Below are 12,071 nucleotides of genomic sequence, written 5' to 3' on the forward strand. Positions count from 1 at the left end.
GTGCTGGACTTTATCTCGAATCCCCCGTTTCGTTTGAGCGCGATCGATGCTTCAGGGGAAAATATTTCGCCGATATTCTCTTGTTCATGGCATACTATACACTTCCTGATAAAAGTATTTTCCAACTTTCCCACTCGAGGAATCTACCCTTGTTTTTAGAGTAACCATTAGACCCATGGGTAAGAGACAGTCGGGAGTCTAGTTTCACCGTTGAACGTCTTTGCTCATCGTCGTCGTAGCTGGACGACGTGAAACAACCAAGTCCAAAGAACTCCTCGACCTCCGGCTGATTTTTTTCCTTGTTGATTTTTAAATCGAGCCGGTTTCCTTTGATTTCGGATGCTGACTCGGCTGACGAGAATAGTAGGTAACGAGCGCCAGTCGGGCGAGATGTTCGCAAATTGCCTTTGGAAACTTTTCACTCGACACAAAGTCGTTTGAAAGAATCCTTGTTCTCTCCGTTTGATACAAACTCCCCATGATGATTCCTCTTTTGAGAAACATGTTAGGTATAATTTGATCGCTGCGAGGAATCAGCAACGATTTCTATTCCTGTTCGTTGCATCTCGTACGAATCTCTAAAAGCGTTCAATCATTCTCGTTGGTATACAACGATTCGAAGGATTCCAATTTCATGGTGAAAATTGCGTCAGAAACGATCGACCAGAGACTCGAGAGTGGTTCTGGTAACGCAGTCCGAGGGCAAGGAATAATGGAACACGTTCGATCATCCCGAAGAGAACGGGATCCCGTAGAAGGTGGCATAGTCTTCGGTTAAACTCGGAAGAAGAGACAGGGCTCGTTCCTCATAACGTGTAAGACGGAAGATTTGCATGGAATAGGACAGAGAATGGATAGTGGGTACCACACGTATACACGAATACACACGAGGGACAAAGAGGGAGACGGAGGATCGTGTGCGAGTAGAGTTGGTCGGTCGGCCAAAGCGCCGTGTGGCGCGTAGCCCAGTAGCACAGATCGCGTTTCAGTGGTGCTCACCGATATCTTTTTGCTGCAAGTTTAAGAATTTTCTTTAAATCCCTTACAATGAAATCTGGTCTCTAATCACATTTGACACCCTCTGTCCCTATCTCCGTTTCTAAACTACTTTCACATATCTTTCTTTATGAATAGTATTTCATCTTCTATCTTTTATCAGACTGAATCTTGTATCGTTTCATTCCTTACGTTTTATACCAGAGACTGTTTTGCGAATTTTGATAGGAACCCTTTAGAGAATTCTATTTCATACCGTGCAAGCAGAAAGGCAATCGCTTCTACAGTTTTCCCGATACCTTTTGTCGAAATCTCTATGGCAACCGTAGATTGTATACCGTGCTGTAAATTAGAGAAACAGTGTTCCAGTTTCTGTCCCATGATCTGGTCAAACCAGCCAGTATATCTCTGTCTTACCCCCCTCTGTCACGGCATACTTCTCGCCGAAAAATTTCCCCAGGGAACGGCGTGCAAACGGGGGTTGAAGGAATTGAGAATCGCTGGGCTCACGTCGGAGCTTGCGCCGTCACGTTTAAGGGTGCGGACTGGCGCGGTGGCGGCAGAAACGGCCACCTCTGGACTAGGGGTTCGAACGGTGCCACAGGGAGGGGTGCTGGTTGCTTGTGCACTGAGAACAGAAAGGTGGCGGGGTTCTAGCTAGCGATGGGCGCTCTCGTTCCCCGTCTGGACGAGTTTTCGAGCGATTCAGCTCTGAGAAACTCGAGGGGTTCCTAATAACAACCCTTGCCAAAAACATCAAATCATATGGCCTGAGAATTTTTTATTCAATTTGATATGATCCCTCTGTTAGACAAGGTGAAATTTTCGAGGGTTGTTTTCGACCTTCGATTTTCATCAATTTATAAGATTGTACAGGATATAGGGGTACGTTTAGCAGGAATTATAATAGAAATAGGTAATTGCAACGAATATGTTTATGAATTATTTATTTATAACAATATCAGACCCATATAGCAGTTCATAGGAATCGTTCTTATTATAGTACAAGTCTCTATTCTCGCACTAAGTCCGACATATACGATTCTTCACATGTTAAAAACAAGCATTTGTCCATCACTATTTTACATGTTACATTTAGCTTCAAGTCTTCTACGATATCTGAATTCTTTGTTCGGAATCTTGCCAGACTTTTGATGATGATATTAGAGAAATTTCATCGACGAGAATATCGTGGATGATTGGTCATTTCAAGGTAATCCGTTTCCCGTGCACCCTTCGCTACCCTCTTCGGCGCCCTGTAGTTTCGCGACGGTAGGGTGGTGGTGCTCGAGGCGCTCGGCACGGGAATGGGGGTGAATCGAGAGCGTGTTCCGTTGGTGGGGATCGGTACCTTGTCTGCGGGTGGGTCGGGTGAGGGACGCTCGGTCGCGCTGGTGGGGTCAGCGTCGATGATGGTGGGGAAGGACGGGTCGATGATGCCGGCGGTCCTCGACGACTCGAAACGCCAGTCAGTCTCTGGTCCACCCGAAGCGCTGTTAACAGTCTATCTCAACGAATACCGCTCGCCGTAGCCATGGGTGACAAGGTTTGTGATCGCTTAGATGCAGAGCCTTACAATCTCTCCGTGATCCTCTGAACCAGTCAGTTTTCTCTTCGCTTTTCCATATTAGTCACACAGCAAGAACACACATACACGAGCGTGTATTTACCACGCAGCTTTGTACCGCTTCTTTGTCGCGAGCTGTTCTCTCTCTCTCCGTCTGACAGATAGCCAGATAGAGGCCGTTATAAGTGTGCGTGTGTGCGCGATTCCGTATTGCAACTACACGGTGTGCCTGTAGTGTGGGTGAGAGAGCGAGAGGGCAAGATTTAGAGTGGCGGTCAGGATGGAGGAAAGAGCGATAAACGCGCAAGAGAGCACGAGCGATGAGCGTGAATGGGTTTTAGAGGTCGGAAGAACGCTTATTAGAGAATCGGTACTCTCGTCTATGGGGAACAGAGGACACGTACTGGAATTCCACCGACGCCTCTTTTAGGGATTCTCGTGGATGGTTCCTCGTTCGGTCGCACGGAATTCGTACGTTACCTCGTTATAGTGATCCAAAATCGTTGTCAGGTGATCGGGAAATCGGGCAAACGGAAGGGGCCAGGAAAGAAGGGGTACAGAGAGGGCGCGAGAGTGAACGAGGGAGGAGAGTCAGAGAGAGAGAGAGAGAGAGAGAGAGAGAGAGAGAGAGAGAGAGAGAGACGAGTCTGTGGTGTAACCACTGCTTCGATCGAGGGGTAGGAAGAGAGAAAGAGGGTGGGAGAGACGAGGAAGGGTTGTGTCCTCTCCAGCGGTATCTTTCTTTCACCCCCGACCCTCTTTCTCTCTCTCCCTCTTGCTTTCTTTCCGCGTCGAGCTCTCGCGGAATCCGCGCGAAGCAGTTCTTCTCAGTGGTCCGTTCTGTCAGTGTCGTTTCCAGGAAAAGCGAGGAACTTCCTCAACGTCGGAAAGGCTGTGTCCCTCCCTCTGTCTATTTCTTTCTCCCTCTTCTTATTCTTCTTATTCCTCTTCTGCTTCTTCGTTCGCTTCGATCTACGACCGGTCCGGTGCAAAGCAACGAGATGGTAAAGTGACATTTTTATCCAACAACTGTTCTCTTACGTTTGACCCATTTCGTTCTTTTTCTCCCCCGTTACTTCGTTCCTCGATAGTGCTGTTCCCTTTTCGTTACCGCTAAACCTGCGTCGAATTTTTTCTCAGTGGTTCGCCCAGAAAGTTGTACAGTGTTAGTTGGATTTCGACGGAATAGTAGGACAGTGGCCAGGGTGACAGTGGTTCGATCGGAGATTACGGCGTGGTTCCCTGACCCAATTGTGCGACTCCGAGTACTTTTTAGGCGTCGTCGTCGAGAGTGCGGGGCGACCGGGAAAGAAGGCTAGAAAGCTGGTCCGTGACGGTTCCGGGGGTCCGCGGGGTGGAGATCCGGTTCTGTGGGGTGTCGGTGAGGGTCTCGCAGCAAAACGCGCACGCGTCGCCCGACCAGCTGCGGACTTTCCAAACGGACGTCACGATTTTTGTTCAGCAAAAATCTTCAATGAAAACCATCATGAATCGGGCTAATTGAAAATCAACGATTCATTCTCGGTCCCGTCGATTTCATTTTCTATCACGAACCGTCGAACCGTCGACGTCTGTTCGGTCTAACGTGAGACCAAAAGAGCAGCATATTCTTTCGTATCGCTCGACGTAATATAGGATCATCCAATGGAATTAGCACGGAAGTCAAACCAATGTTTAGCTCCATTTTTACGACCCATCATTAGATCGGATTGACAACGATTCTTTTTACGAGCACCTCGTACGAGAGTAGTTTACGGTCGCGGTGACACGTCCGCTTCTCCTTCGAAACCTCCTTAATTCGATCGATCGTCGCACGTTCCAGCAGAAAATAACGTCCGCATGGAGACTGGTATTTTTAGCAAGTTATTAAAGCTTACCTTTCGCCGAGGCTGTTTGTGCGCAAACTCTTCGCAAGCAAGGATAAATCGGAACCCTTGATAACGATGATGAATTATAGCTCGATTTCGATCTAATATCCTGTTCGTTAGACCCGAGAAACCCCGAAAACCTCGAAGCTTTCGTACAGCCGCTGGTGACATTTGTCTTTAGAATGTTTCAGTAACCGATAGATAACCTGGTTGGCGTTTCGTGACACGCCCTCAATTGCAAACATCTCTTCCTTTACTTCTCTCTAAGCATTTAAAGTTTCTTTATAATGAATTCTAAAGTAGACATCAAACACTTCGGATACGACGTCAGAAAGAACGTTTACTCGTCGATCGATTACTTAATTGTTGGGATATTCTCTGTTCGTCCTGTGAATTTTCTACTGACTCGACGTGCACCTCGAGTGCATCGAGATTTTTGGATTTGGGATCGGGAGAGATGACTTAAACGACAAACGTATCACAAGCGGTTGCTCGCACACGAAGCTCTCGATCGGAGCTGCTGCTGTCCCAAGGACGCAGACCGTCAATTGAAAAGGTCGATCCTTTTAACAGGCCCTTACCGCCGTTTTTCATTCATTGAAATTTCTTCGAGCGACTTCCGCCTACCGATTATTCCGCCACGTTCTACTCGTTCTACCTCGGTCACATAGTTCCTACCTCCAACGAAGTTGAACTCGCTGCTTCGACCAGCAGAGTCACCATTTTTCTATCTTTTCAGCTCGACGCTTTGCGATCGCTCCTCGCGATTTAACGCTAGTGAATTTTTACTCAAATGGATTTTCCTAAAGGTTAGTCAGGTCGGATCAGATGAATTCTATGGCGATTTCGACCTATGACCTTCGGCCACGGGAAGGGACTTGCGCCCTTCGCGATCTGTTCAGATCAGTTACATAACGGTGACGTTCGTGTTCATTCAACGCTCGCTCGGTCCGGCTATCGGCGGATCGATTGCGCGATACAATAAATGGAAAGAATGAAATCGTTCTGAACATTATGTCCGACCTTTCATGTCCTCTACTACTGTGGCACTCGGTTCCCCGATCGCCTCGAATCCTACCCGCTCCGCTTAAGATTTTCTACCAAACTGTGTATTAAATTCTCTGTCAATTATGCATTTAAAAAATCAGTGTTAAGTATTCTTAGAGAAATCTTTCGGATCTTCGCATTGCAATAGAATCATTTTTTCTCAGTAATAGTTTTTATTTCATACGAATGCGTTGATACTTGAATCATAGTTCCAGCACTTCCTCTAACTGAATTTCCGAATCACGGCTTCCGGAGACAATCGTTTCGTGATTGCAGCACGCTCGATAAAACGAAACAGCGTGCGGCATCGTCCATTAGGAGCGACGTTCCGCGGCGCGTTTGAACGGCGATCGCGCGCTGCTACGAGCGTAAAATTAACCCGTCGTCCGCGCATCACACGCCACTTAACGGTTCTCGTTCGGCCCGCAAAACGCTCATTTCCGTTAGAAGTGTTTCTAACGAGCTCACGCCAGCCTGAACAGGTTCTTGAGGCGGTGCCCTCCGCACCACGCCGCGCCGTGCAGAACGTCCAGCTTCCTTCCGGTCTCCTTTCTGACGTTGGATTGCTTCGTATCTCGCGAAGAACGTGCCGAGCGTGCCCTGACGAACGAAGACTAGGGACGTTCCTCTTTTTAGCTTCAATTGATTAGGAATATCAGAGAGGAAATTATTGGATTTATAAAGACAGTAACGTAACAGATGCTTCCGTTGATTCTAACCGGATTTAACTAGCCGACGATCGCTGAAAGTACGTAAATTCTTCTTACGTGCTCCGAGAGCACAGAAGTCATTGAGGAGGAAGAAAACACCGTCTTTTGTCAAATATCCTCCAGCGGGTCTCTATCAAAAACCGTTCGAACGTCCATTAGGGGTTAGAAAGGGTGAGCTGGGGTGGTCGTAGGTGGAAGGGCCGCAGACTAGATGGCGCCCAGGCTCGCCTTCGGGGTTGTCTATCGATCCCAGCCTATTTATAATTCCTCTGACATTTCGATTCTTATGATAACGGCGGCCAATTCCACACCGATTCGCTGTTCCCCATTCTTCGCACAAATCCCACTACCCCATCTTTTCATTTACTCGGTCCAGAGCCGTCACCGTTACCGCGGCAACTCTATGCCTGTGCTCAACGACCGTTCTCTCTCTTTATTTTCTCTTGTCCGCAGAACTTCTTAAGAATTTCTCTGTATTTCCTTTTCTATTAGGTTCTCCCAGTGAGTAGACATTCGCCGGTGTCTCGGAAAATGTAATTGGAAATCTCCTCTTCTTATTTACATTGCCAGTGACATTTAAACTTCCCATTATTCATTTCTTTTTCTACTACAACCGAGTAGAGACTCTATAATCGTCAGGCGAACATCCTGCTTCCAGTGTCAAGAAGGTTACAAGTTCACCTGAAGTCGGTTCGTCGATATTACGTATTTATTAAAGGATCTTATTTCTCTGTCCGAGAGCGGAACCCACTCACCCAGCTTCTGTCGCTTAAGGGTGGATTCTTTGACTTACGATAGAAATACTTGGCAACTCATCGATCCATAACGTGTTCGTTGGGTATTTTGTTGCTAACTTGAGATTCGCGTTGACGAAACTATGCGCTTATCGATTCGGTACACCTTCTAAACGGGCGTATGGATCGATGCCGGCCGCGGGCTGGTTCGAGTGTGTTCCACCGAATTTAGGTTACTTCCCCCGGATTTAATCTGACACTGCGGAGTGCAATTTCGAATATCTTCTGTCTCCTAATTCCCCGTAGGATTCGAAACGGTCGAATTCAATCGTCTCGTACTACATAATTTAATAATCGCACGAAATTAGAATTAAAGCTTATTATCATTCCTCTCGCATTCATTTTATCGTAAGGTTTCCCTGCGGTAACGCAGTCAGTTTCTCTAACGTTCCTAATGGAACTTTAGTTGATCAATACTTCAATTCTCGTTATGATTTTGCTGTTCGTAAGTCTTAATTCCAAGATTGTAATAGATCATTAAACAAATGATATACATGAATAGATATATTAATTTATTTATTAAAATCCCTATACTATTGCGAAAATTTTTATCTGCAGATGATTCATAATTTTATAACATCTCGTTCAGTTATACGTCTTAAGACTTACGGACGGTGATATGATATCGAATGTGAGCATTGGGGTTAACAAAATATGTACAAGTGTCCTCGTTTCACGTAATCGATTTTTAAGGACCTTGACTGGCAGACGTCAGCCCGTCGATTCGAAGCGTTCCCCGTCGGTGCACGAATCCGCTTCTACATCCTGCATGAACTCTAGAGGCTGATCTCTGCAGGGCCACGTTCTTCGGATCGGTTTTTCTTAGAAATCGATCGGCCAATTGTTGCATGACGTACGAGAAATTGAATAACGACGTGTCTATGATAATTATCTTGGCGTACAGAGCACGTCTTAGAAACGTATTTATAGCGACCCGCCTTTGCTTCGCGGCTATTAAACCCTCCGATCGATTCGTAGATGAATGAGATCAGAATCAGTAGACTTGAATGCTTTTGCTAATCTCTGAACCCTTGAACTCCTCAGTCCTACGTTAAATAAGAAGCGAAATATTTTTTTTAAAGATATGACGTATGTTACGTCGGTTCGTGAACAGTAATTAATTGTTCGTTTGCGTTCTTTGTCAAGTGATGAGTGTCACTCGAGTCAGTAACGAAAATTACGGTTGGTGATATTGATTGTGTGATATAAAGATAAGATCACAGTTTTTGAAGAAGTGCTCGCGGTCTGATTTGATGAAATCATTCAGACAATGTTAACGTACGTTGATCGTGAAATGTAAACGATGGTCCGTCGCGAGAGTGTAGGTGTCCGAAGCGGAGGAAATTTCTCGGGCGGAGATCGTTTGTTCCCGTCGCAGGAGAAAGAAAACGGGCTGGAAATCCCGTGGAAATCCGAATGCTGTAATAGCCTCTTCAAAGACTTCTGCTTAGAGCGTTTGTGGGTCTTCGGTTAAACCAATGTTTCCCCTTAACGAAGTAAGTCGTCGACGGTCGTTGGCCCGCAAAGGGATTGCCCTTTTCACGTGACTGTGTCGCGACGACCGGATCGATAGGAAAATGCGCGTCTCTTTAGAGTTCGTCATTAACATTTTATCGTCCCATCATTTTTATATCACAGTTTTTAGAGTTTTCATTTGCAACATTTAAACTCGGTTGTTCCCGTCAGGATATCGGACAGAATTTTAGTCGAAGATTACGGTTACAATTCATATAAAATTATCTTTCATTACTTTACATGTTCTTCTAGATATGGTTTTATCGTGCAGATGTAATTACATCTCGCGAATCGTTATATCATCAGCCGCAGTTCCTTTTACAAATATGGCTGAATTTTTTGATTATACGCGAACATGATACGATAGTATGTTCATTCTTTGGTGCAATCAGCGACCGATTACACCGCTAATCAAATTCTGTTCTTCGTACGCATTTAAACATTCAATTCGATCATAGTTTCGTCGATTTTTGCACGAGTTCGAGTTCTAATTTTTCTCGTGTACATGTTAGATGGAACTCGTCGACGTTTAATCCTGCGATTAATAAAAATTTCAAAGTAATTCGGGCAGCCGGCGTACGGGTACATATGTACGAGACGCGACGAGGACGGTAGTCGTTAATCCGTCGAACGTTTCGCTTTATCCGGCTAGCGGGCCCTTTTGTGCATCGATTTATTATGCAATTGCGCGGTCAGCCCCTTCCCATCGGCCGAGGGGACCAAGGGAAGACCGTGAACTAGCTACGGCACTGCCACGATGCTCCATCGGTTCATGAACAGTGTCATCAATTTTTTTACTTTCCTCATAGTTATTTGTCATACCATCAAACGTCACGCAAACAGAAATTATATAAATTCTTCTCTCAAATAAGAATTTCTTAATGCCAATGTTAAATCGACAGTAAAAAAATTTTTTATTGTTATTCATGTATTTGAGGATCTTTGGAATACTTTCTAGTGCCCCTGTAGATTCTTGTTCGAAACCTGATAATTATGACGGGTCGTTGAACTTGTACAACGCTCGAAATGCGAGGAAAAGGGCTCGGTTGAAGCTTCTTAGAAGAGTTCACGGCCGCTGCGTGTTCGTTTCGTAATCGTACCGCACTTGCACACGACTGTTTCGAGGTGAAGGTTCATTGGATTAATTCGTTCGATCGTTTAATTGGTTAATTCGAGGCTAAAGCACTGTTGTCTAGCGCCGATCTAATTGCGCGCCGCGAATAAAGCGAGCAAATCAGACGCGTCCACATTTCTCGTGCGCGAGTACATACATACACGTGCCTCTTCGTTAGCGTGCCATTAATTAACGCATATCGCAACATTGTCGCTATATATTCTGTTACATAACGGAGCGTCAATCTTCTCGTTCACATTTTCATTCTGTCGGTCTCACGTGTCGGGAACTGTCATCGATAACATGCAAGACATGAATAGATGAAGAAAATATTGGTCAGATGATCGATTTCGGCTTCCACATTTGGACGTACGTAGCGCACTTATAAGGATTAAGTTGATAATTAAAATTCCTTTTTTTTTTTCGAAGTTAAAGCCTACAGTAAAAATTGCCGGCATAGGGCTTCTCTCTACGTGTACCACGCGAGGAAAGGTACGCGAAGCGAGCAGAGGTTCTTCGCCTTTTCGATCTATTTTTAGCAGCTACGTTTCACTCTCTTGAGAAATTTTGCACACGCCGTGGTTTCAAAAATCCCGTCCCTACATCATCGCTCACGTCGAATATGAAAATCTTCTCGAGACTATTCGTTAATCGATCTCAAATATTTACAGCTGAAGAGATTCTATAAGAAAATGCATTCGCGTTTCGCGGGTTTCGTAAGACGCGCGTGTACCGCGAAATGTAAATCATTCCGAGGAACTCGAGAATGTCAAGGTGAGAGGAGGCAGGAAAACTGATTCGCGTTTTATTCGCTTCTACATCGCTGATAACGCGTTGTATTATTTTTAACGCCTCGCGTACACACACGTACAAGGGTTTATCGCTCTTCACGCGACCGAGACTCGGCGGTGATAATCACGATTTTCTCTTTGCACAAATTTAACCGAAACACCGTCTAAACTTAGACAAACTTTTGAGATTACCCAAATTATTTACATTCGTTTAATGAATTTTTTATATAAATAATAGATTAGGTATATAAAACGGTAGCACGTGTTCCTGTATGTCTACGAATGTCTCGACGGGCTATTTTCAGAAACACTTTGTACCGACTAATAACTAGCTTTTTGCTACAATCTATAGAATCGAATTGCTATTTCCACGCGGATTCGCGTGTTCCGTTCACCGATTTCAAATATCGTTTCCTCTTTGGCCGAGTTCCAGCCGCCCTAAGCGAAGCTTTAATGAACGCATCGAGCTTCGCCGACTGATGCTTTTAACTTCTTACCAATCATATCGGTACATTCCTCTGTATTTAGATAAATAAGATTGGAATCAGAGAATTTCTATCATATTCCGACATATGAAAAATTCCATACAAACCTCGAAGCTATCAAGCTAGATGCACGCTTATTAAAGCGTTCAATGAAGCACTTCAATGTCACATGAATCGTAACAAACATCCGTGGCGGTTTTCGAAGGAAGTTCATTGGCCATAGATAAGTAGACACAATTTCCGTAATCGCACCGCAATCGGAGATCGAGTCCAGTCGATTACATAGACCCGGCTAGATTTATGCGGCACGCGTTGCGTCAACGTCGGGCATAATTAATACGCGGGATCGATACAGCTGGTTTCGTAATGAAAATCAATCGTACGCGATGTAATTGAATTCGACGTCCACCGAGTCCGAGATACTGATTGCGGTCGGTGCAGTTTCATAATGCGGAATCTTCCCGCCGCGACACGACCGCGGTAATTCTAGGTGGCTAAGATGATTTCCATCATTTCTTTATCTCATTTCAAAGATATTTGATAACTGGAAATAGTGTGACGAGCAGATTTGATGCATTTATTAATTTTTAAAACTTTCTGAGGGGAGGGGGCGAACTTCCCTTTTCTGAAAGAGGCTTTTAAGGATGTATTGGCTATACAGTCAATCCCAAAAGTTTATGCACTTTAGAAACGCATTTTTTAAAAAGAAATCAGATTTCGGAAGAACATTGCTAATAATAAACAACAAAAAAAAATTTTCGATTTTTCCGAGATTTTTCCAAGGGGTACCCCTTCAATTTCTTCCAAATTTTCGTTTTTCCTCAATAACTCCTAAACCCTTGGAGATACGGAAAAATTGCATCAGATCTTTCTTGTAGAGGACGACGAGATCTACAATTTCCATGTAAAAATTTTTCGCTAACGTCAATAGTTAACGAGTAATTGGCAAAAAACTGTTTTTTCGTTTTTCGTGAATAACTCGTAAACTATTAATGCTAGCGAAAAACTTTTATACAGAAATTGTAGGTCTCGTCGTCCTCTACAAGAAAGGTCCTATGCAAATTTCCCGTATCTCCAAGGGTTTAGGAGTTATTGAGGAAAAACAAAATTTTTTGACAAAAGTTCGCCGTTTCGACGCTGGGATGGTCGGATTTTGTCAACATCAATAAAATGCCATATAATCA

General features: G+C 44.6%; 1 protein-coding gene across 8 annotated transcripts in view; it reads left to right on the plus strand.

Moving 5' to 3' along the window:
- The window catches only part of Atpalpha (sodium/potassium-transporting ATPase subunit alpha), an 82,678-nt gene that overhangs the window by 42,008 nt on the left and 28,599 nt on the right, over nucleotides 1–12,071 (plus strand). Inside the window, exon 1 of one of the 8 annotated variants that reach the window (XM_018035831.2) lies at nucleotides 2,441–2,542. The exons of 5 other annotated variants lie outside the window; for them this stretch is intronic. In XM_018035831.2, the coding sequence (XP_017891320.1) occupies nucleotides 2,531–2,542 (12 nt within the window). In that variant the 5' untranslated portion in view covers nucleotides 2,441–2,530. Of the gene's footprint in view, nucleotides 1–2,440; nucleotides 2,543–3,368; nucleotides 3,568–12,071 lie in introns of those variants that run through there. 2 more of the 8 variants (XM_018035828.2, XM_018035832.2) reach the window with 2 other exon arrangements.

Source organism: Ceratina calcarata, unplaced genomic scaffold, assembly GCF_001652005.2.
Source record: "Ceratina calcarata isolate Rehan_Ccalc_2016 unplaced genomic scaffold, ASM165200v1 scaffold93, whole genome shotgun sequence".
Taxonomy (NCBI): domain Eukaryota; kingdom Metazoa; phylum Arthropoda; class Insecta; order Hymenoptera; family Apidae; genus Ceratina; species Ceratina calcarata.